The sequence below is a fragment of the Labrus bergylta genome, chromosome 21 (genome assembly GCF_963930695.1).
Source record: "Labrus bergylta chromosome 21, fLabBer1.1, whole genome shotgun sequence".
NCBI lineage: Eukaryota > Metazoa > Chordata > Actinopteri > Labriformes > Labridae > Labrus > Labrus bergylta.
Genome location: NC_089215.1, coordinates 6,186,025 through 6,194,375, shown reverse-complemented (window position 1 = coordinate 6,194,375; position 8,351 = coordinate 6,186,025). Strand labels below are relative to the sequence as shown.

At 40.0% G+C, this 8,351-nt stretch overlaps 1 protein-coding gene across 2 annotated transcripts; it reads left to right on the top strand.

The window, feature by feature from the left end:
• Positions 1–1,620: 1,620 nt before the first annotated feature.
• LOC109981820 (5-hydroxytryptamine receptor 3C-like) lies at positions 1,621–7,877 on the top strand. 2 transcript variants are annotated; one of them, XM_020630781.3, is made up of 10 exons: positions 1,621–1,760; positions 2,895–3,055; positions 3,140–3,184; positions 3,297–3,406; positions 3,816–3,985; positions 4,064–4,224; positions 4,963–5,173; positions 5,268–5,432; positions 6,091–6,176; positions 6,754–7,877. In XM_020630781.3, the coding sequence occupies exons 1-10, from the start codon at positions 1,721–1,723 to the stop codon at positions 6,970–6,972; spliced, it is 1,368 nt and encodes a 455-aa protein (XP_020486437.1). In that variant the 5' UTR covers positions 1,621–1,720; the 3' UTR covers positions 6,973–7,877. The 2 variants fall into 2 exon arrangements, with proteins under 2 accessions (XP_020486437.1, XP_065806103.1); XM_065950031.1 differs by lacking the exon at positions 3,140–3,184.
• Positions 7,878–8,351: the final 474 nt, after the last annotated feature.

The following is an 8,351-nucleotide window of genomic DNA, read 5'->3' as shown; positions in this document are numbered from 1 at the left end:
AAAAAAAAAATATATATTCTTTGAGGAGTTAAAGAGACATTTTTATATTTCTCTAAGATGACAAACTGACGTCCGGCCCAAAGCTGGAAGAAGATTCCTGTCACTTAAATTAGCCGCAGCCTTATCTTAACATAACGTTAAGTACAGATCAAATGTAACCTTGTGCCTTATAAATATATATAACCATGTACAGTTGAGTAAAACAAGATAAAGGGGCTGAAAAAGTGTTTGATCTTTGCTGTTAACATGTTTATGCTATGCTAACACATGGACATGTTGGCAGAGGTGGAAAGAGTACCAAATAATTCTACTCAAACATATTACTTTGAGGAAACTTTACTTAAGTAGCCTACAAGTAAAATCACCCGTTTAAAAATGAACGCGAGTAAAAGTAAAAGGGAGCTTTATTCAATTAAATGTATTTATCGCTCTGAGTCTTAGCGGAGCTGTACTTAGCGGTGATTCTCGACAACGCTGTCGGAGAAAAACAGCATTCACAGCCGCTCCTCTGCCCGTAAGTCAGAGCCACAGCCCGCTTCTTTGAATGATCTTGGATGTAGTACAAAGAGACATCAGTTTAAACACACCTTCTGCAGGTAGACCTGCTGCACTAGCTCAAGGTGCACCGAGCCGCTTTAAAAAAAAAAAGGTTCTCTCTGCCTCTTTGCACCGTTGCCATTCATTCATAACAGGCCTACTTTTTTTTTTTTTTTTTACTCCGTAACGGATGTGATTTAAAATGTAGCAAAGTACAACACTTAAAACAAACCCTACTTAAGCAAAAGTAAAATTACAGATTTTAAAAGCTACTAAAAAGTACAAAAAGTAAACTCGTAAAAATGTAATTCACTAATTTCCACCTCTGCAAGCTTTCCTCTAGTGGACATATGAGGAACTGCAGTTTTTAAGGTTAAGGAGATCTCAGTTTAAATTAAACGAACATTTTGAGAACATTGCTGTTTTTCTTATTTTTTTATGTTTTTGTGACAATTGACTAATAAATCAACAAAAAAAATGATGATATGATGATAACATTTTTTTTTAGCCCCATGAACCTCTTAACTGTTTATTAAATCCAGCGTAAACACATACGTCCATTTAATTCCAAATTACAATTACTTAAAACTGCCTCATTGAAGTAACTAGGTGGTTAAAAACAGTCATAATTGAGTTTTTTTTTTACATGTAACATAAATCAGGTTTATTGTTCAGCTCGAAGACTTACAGCAGCAGACAATGAGTGGTTTCTAATGGGCACAGTGTACATAATGTCATTAGAACGTTACCAAATTACCACCTAATTTAATTTTATTGCCTCATATGTTTGCTTCTGTTTGTTCTCACATGTCCCCGTACTCTTGTGTCACGGTGCTCAGTTAAGTTCAAACGCAAATCCACATCATCAGTTTTTCCAGATGAATCCTCCACACCTGCTCTTCCCCGAGTATTATTCTTTTTCACTCAATTATCTTCAAGCCCACCTGCCTCCGGTGTCAAATCATTCAGTGTTTATACTGTTCACTTGTCCCCCTGCTCTTTCAAACAATTACAACATCAATCCATGCTGTCTACTGAGGGAGGGGTTTCTTGTTTCAGACGTTCTGCCCGGCCCTGCTCGGCTCAAAATCAAAGCTCAGCATCACAGAGACGGTTTCAATTTCCAGCAGCAACACACACACGACTGGAAGCTGCTCTAACACACACACACACGCCTGCAAACATGATGCGATTTGCTTTTCTCCTTCTCGTCATCTCCACAGGTACGTATTTGGAGCATGTTTGAGATCATTTCATATCATTGTCTGTTGCTTCTTTAAAATTCAGATTCAGCAGAGTATCAGCGATACGTTTAGTTTCAAAGTTATTATCCATCATGCTGGCACTGTTTATGTCTGATGTAAACTGTTTGTGCATGTGCAGTCTGTAAGTGTTGTCACGCAGCTTTTTCACTTTACTGAAACCAAAAATGGTAAAAGAACTGGGAACAAGGTAAAAATAAATGATTTTAAAAGGAGCAGAAATCCAGAAGCTTTGCTCTAATCTGAGCATCTACATCTCAAAAATGTACACAGACAATCAGTATATTTGCTCTCCATCAGCCAGCTAAGAAAACAAGTGCAACATGTTTAATTATCATCTTGCATCATGAAAAGAATTCAGTCATTTTAGGTTTGGTTTTGAGGAGAAATCTAAATATATTAGGACAAACTGAGTGCTGGAGAAAACTTGAAAAAGTAGTAAATAAAATAATTAAAGATGCTAATACTAACATTAAAGTTAGATTATGTTCAGTGTTTGTTGGATGCTTGATGCTGAGTTGTTTGGATATAATATTTTGGTAATGACATTATTTTAAATCTATTGCAGAGGGTTAAACAAAAGACGAACAACTTCAGCCAGCCTGTTTCATACAACAAACATTATATAACATTCAAATCCAAATAGATAACAAAGAAAAAAAAAACTGAGCACAAACCAAACCTAAGCAATGACATACCTAAAACAGTGGTTCTCAACTGGTGGGTCGGGGCCCAGTGGTGGGTCGCATAGCTCTTTTTAGTGGATCGCGAATGTGTGCCTTGAATATAACTCTTTGTAGCGCTTTTTAAACATCTTTTTTTTTAAATCAGTTTCTTAATTCTGTCACATTTTGTACAGACTGAGGTCCAAACCGCACAAGTCTTCAGTCAATAAATCTGATTGGTCGAAAAGTATCAGAAATTTGGGTCGCAATTTTTCACAGAGGAAGGTGGTGGGTCCTGAGGCTAGACGGGTTAAGAACCACTGACCTAAAAGATACTTTTAAATCAAAGAAGGTTGAGCTACCCGAGCAATTGTTTAAAAAGTTAGATTTACCTTTAATTGTTTTTAAATGACGACTGTTTCTGATGTAGACGGGGTTACCTCGAAGAAAGTGTGCAGTTACCTGGACGTCCTGGACTACCTGAACCTGACTAAAGATACCAGTGCGTTCAAACTGACCCGACCTGTTCTGGACTACACAGACCCGACCAGGGTGGAGCTGGACATCTTCCTGTACGCCATCCTGGCTCTGGTAGGTTACCGTGTTAGAACACGGTTCATTTCATGAATGCTGCCATGCAGTTCCAAAATGTGTGCGTTTTATGATGATTCACAGGTTGAGAAAACACAAACTTTTATTCCTTTCATCTGGGCTTCAATGGTAAGTGATCAGCTGTAGAGTTTTGATGAACACTCAGCTAATGCTCATACGTCAAATTCGATCTTTAACCTCTTTTTTCTTCTTCTTGCAATTCAAATCTATTTTCCTGCAGAAATGGAAACATGAAGGCATATCCTGGGACCCCGCTGAGTTTTGTGGAATCACTCAGATTGCGATTCCCAGAGACATGCTGTGGAGACCTGACCTCTTCATCTTTGAGATGTGAGACTTCAAACTAAGACACACATTTACATTAAAAACAAAATAGGGAAGAAGGGAGGGAATAAGGTGCATTTAACAGATTCTCTGTATCTGTTCATCGTTAGGTAGTTTAATATTTATACTTGCTGATGCCGTACGTCATGTGTTTGCTTCAAAGGTAAAAAGTTCATTGTGCGCTCATGTTTGAGTACACACAGCAGTTATAAAGAGTAAAAGAAGAGCAAGCACATTTTCCAGAGGTGCTGACAGGTGGTGCTTCATCATCTATTCATTCAGTTCACCTTTAATGCTCTGCAAACATGCCGTGAAGAGTGTGTGTGTGTGTGTGTGTGTGTGTGTGTGTGTGTGTGTGTGTGTGTGTGTGTGTGTGTGTGTGTGTGTGTGTGTGTGTGTGTGTGTGTTGTTTCAGGACACAGAAGGACGACTCCCCTCTGAATCTTTACATTCTCGTGTCCTCTGATGGAACGGTGTATTCTGAAGAGGACATGAAGGTGGTCAGCACCTGTAAGATGGACGTCCACAAGTTCCCTTTCGACACACAGAGATGTAACATCTCTGTCGCATCTGCGATACACCATGGTGAGAGACAGTGAGTGGCTATGTGTTCCAGATAAAGTCGGTGATGTGACTGGTTTTTTCCCCCGCTTTCCTCCTCAGTTGACGAGATGCGCCTCCTTCCTTGCTCCAACTCGTCTCGAGCCACACAGTTTTCCCGAGAGGTGTTGAAGACGCAGGGAGAGTGGGAGTTTATGCAACTATCCGTCAGCAGCTTCAATATAACCTACAACAACCGGCAGTGGGAAAATCTTGTATACACAGTACGCAACACAGGGACACAAACAGATAGATGTGCTCAGGTCAAACGCACATTCAGTGTTACGTAGAGGAACACAGTTTTAGTCCTTTAACATTTGACCTATTGGAATATATAGTTTCAGTTGTACCCAAAAAAAAAAAAACTCTCAAATAATAAATGTTGCACAGAAATTAACACCATAAGACATCATTTTAAATAGCATCACTTTAATATCTTTGCATTATTTGGTTACTGAACTTGAGCTTCTTAATTAAAGCTCTAGCTTCAATAAAATGGAAAAAACTATTTATGGCATATTTTTAAAGCAATATTCTCAGCTTTAAAGCGTTCATCTAAATTATCTTCATCTTTACATTTTCATAAAAACTTACATTACACTGAATAAATAACTCAATATCAACATCATTTAAATCATGAGTCCCATAATTGGTGCTGTGGTGTTCATGATGCCCGGAGAATTCTCGGAGCACATGTGAAAAATATCACTTTAAATCACTTTATTAAATGATTTTGATCACTTTAAAAAATGACAAGGGCCAAACATCTTACAGAAATTATTTAAAAAAAAAGAAACTAATTCACTCAATTTGTGCTCTTAAGTGACTTGAGTTTGGGCTGTCATCAGATTTCAAATTTACACATCACAACTTTGGAGTGATTAAGAATTTGCTTCAAACATCAGAAGTGTCATGGTGTCTGTTATGTTTTTGACTACCGATCTTTGGACCTGTTTCCCCAGTTCACCATGAGGAGGAGACCCCTCCTGCACGTCATCAACTTCCTGTTACCCGTCCTGTTCTTCCTGTGTCTGGACCTCGCCTCCTTCTTCATCGCTGACCATCGAGGAGAGAAGTTGGGCTTCAAAGTCACCGTGCTGTTGGCCATCTCTGTGCTGCTGCTCATCCTGAACGACATCCTGCCCTCCATGTCCAACAAGACCCCGCTCATAGGTACCAGACTCACACTTTAAGGGATTATGATTCGTGCAGCCAGAAGCATTAGATACAGAAACCAAAGGTAGTGATTGACTCTTCCTCTCCTCAGCAACATACTGCATTGTGATCTTTGCGATGATGCTGCTCAGTCTGCTAGAGACCATTTTGGTGACGCATCTTATGGAGAAAGACTCGGTAGCACAGGAGAAGGTCGGGCCGGCGGACGACTGGCAGCACAAAAAGGAAAAGATGAAAACCCAGGACGGCACCACAGGTGAGACTCAGATTACAGATGAAAGCATTTTGAATTTGGGTGATCCATAAATCTTAAAGGCCTTAAAACCTTAACCTTGCCAAGGACTTGGGTCCTTCATTTTTAAATTGATCAAGTGTTCACCTGTTAAACTCTTCTTCTTTAGATGTAATTTGGGTCATTTAGAATAACAGATCGAGAGAGAACGTGGGGAATGACAACATCAGGACCGGCTTTAGGAATAGGCAACATAGGCGGTCACCTAGGGAGCCAGGCTTTAGGAGGCGTAAGTTTGAGCGTCCTGAATATTTTGTCTTCAGATTGCTCCAAAACAGAAGCGAGGGTAAGACGTTTGATCCCAAACATGAATAATGACGACTGACATTGTACGATTCTTCATATGACCGTTGGCGCTGCCAAATCATAATCTCTTCTTGGGAGCCAAACTTGCTAGAGGCTGCTGTGCGTGGGGGTGTACACTGACCACTAGGCCACCAGCTGATTTATAAGTAGGGACGTCCTCTCCTTTTTTTTTTTAATAACAATCAGCGCCTTACTTCTTTTATGTTGAGTCCAAATGTCTTCAAACAAACTGAATCTGTTTAGTCGCGTCTTAAGCGTGATCCAAAAACACACTGCAGTCATTCTTAAGACAAACATTTTGTGGTTTTTTTTTCAGAGGATAAAAAACAGACCTCCTGTGTCTGCATCTGTCAAGTGTCTGCTGCGGAGAAACAGCATGAACTGCTGCCGATGGCTGAAGAGGTACATGATTCTAGCTGCAGTTGTAGCAGTATTTTTACAAGCCAGGTAGAACTGATGCAGGAATATCAGATTCATTTAGACAGAGACACCGACACCTGAATTACATCCATGTGTTATTGTTGTGCATCAATATTTTGTAGCCAAAAACAAGATGAGAATGCCAAAAACGTTGTTTGAATGTTTGGTTAAGGTGGAAAGTTAGCAGCAGACTGAAACATAACATCCGCCTGGAGTAATTTAACAACACTTAAAGTTAAACAAAGAAACACAAAGGATTAGTAACATCAGCTTTTCAACACGAGTCACTATCCTGAGGTTTGACTTTTTGACTTTTAATTTCATTATCTTAGTGGCAGCTCACTAACAAATTTGACAAACAGACTCAACTTATCACATATTAGACATACTGTTTTAATAAGTACCTCTGCTCCAAATTGCTCACATACAACTTGTCCTGTCTTTAAAAACTTAGGATGCACGATTTAAGAGATCGCTTGAAACTCTTGCATTTCTGTTCCATCTGCTTTGCGATGAATTTTCAGTCACAGTGGAAAGATGACTTTTACTCTGTGTGCAGGACAACAGCCGCATTCAGTCAGGAGACTCCCAGGTGTTGCTGTTGATCCTGGAGGAGCTGAAGGAGCTGCAGAAAACTGTTGATCTGCGCCTAAGCTGCAGACTGGAGGGAGGGAAGTCCAGCCTCTGGGCCGCAAGAATCAACAAAGCTTTCTTAATTTTCTACGTCACCACTGTGTCACTGTTTCTACCCCTCATCTTCATCGCATGGCACACTTAAACATTCGAAGTTAATGTTTTAAATACCTCTGTTTTTGAATCGTTATTCAGTGTGCCAACATGTGTTTTGAGAGAGTTCTCTGTGTCATTAGTCCTCAATGTCACACTTGGCATCAAGATTCTGCATTTCCTGTTTATCATTTAGAATCTGTTGATGTGTTTTAGGTGAATAACGATTTTGTAAATATGTGGTGCAGACATTTTTCTGTTGACAGAAGCTTTTTTTTTTGCCATGACATGCACTTCACTGCAGAGGCCATTTAAGATGCCCTTCCTTTGAATATTGCTGTAAGAAAGAAACGTGGCAAACGTGTAATCCATGTACATTCACAGCCACAGATGAAAGGATTACAAAAAGGACAAAAAAGATTCTAAATTTATATTAAAGTTGCAGGGAGAAAAAATTAAACCTCCAAATATTTTGCCATCAATAAATCTACTGGACACCCACTGAAGACTTCTTTTTAAATGCACTTCAAAAGCAGTGATTGATGTTCTGTTAAACGATATATATGAGAGTATAAATGGAAGCACAGCTGGAGGACATCTGTATTGACCCCTACATGCACCTTGACCATGACACACACGAGCAAACTCGACCACGTTGATCTAACTGAGGTTTTTTTACACCGCAATGTTTCACATTTTCCCCTCCCCTGTGACAAACAAATCTCCCCTGTTGTCCTGTTAGAGTCGACTTTAACCTCACAACACATCCATCTGTCTGACTTTAAACCAATCGTGTCCATCCTCTCCAACCTGTAACCCTCTGTTATGACTTCATCACCAAACAGGAGAACAGTCATTCCTTTTGTCACTGAATGATTCTGTTGTGATTGAAACAGATACATCAGCTTCCTGGAGGCAAATTCACTTTGGCAGAGTGCTCATAAAGTATTCACCGTCCCGAGGGGCTTTTCTATGTTATTGTTTCATCACATCTAATCAAATGATTTGTTGTGCTAGCTGGTGAGGACATTTCTGTCAGTCAGTCCTCAGCTTTTGACTGAAACATTTCAACATCCGACAGACTCTTAATCCCAACTCCTCAAACATGGGGCAGCTGTGGCTCAGTGGTAGAGTCGTCATCTCTGGAAGGTTTGATGGGGGAGACGCCGAAGCACAAACTTGTCCCCGCCACTTGCGTCAGCGGTGTGTGAATGTGTATGATCAGGATTAGTTATTACTAGGGCTGACAGCTTCAACGCTTCAATCCTAATGCGGTTAACTTCCAAACATAATCAACCACTTTTTGTTTTGTAATCGCACTGATTGTGTAACGCAGCATAGCTAGCCAGCAAACATCTCCATGTAGGCACAGGAAGAAGAACGCAGAAAAGAACGACACCTGTGCGCCTCTGAATGGTTTCATTTGACTTC

Coding starts and splice junctions, on each gene's coding strand:
- LOC109981820 (XM_020630781.3), top strand. CDS start 1,721: ATGATGCGATTTGCTTTTCTCCTTCTCGTCATCTCCACAG. Junction 3,986..4,063: donor CGCATCTGCGATACACCATG/GTGAGAGACAGT, acceptor TTTCCTCCTCAG/TTGACGAGATGCGCCTCCTT. Junction 5,174..5,267: donor CAACAAGACCCCGCTCATAG/GTACCAGACTCA, acceptor TCCTCTCCTCAG/CAACATACTGCATTGTGATC.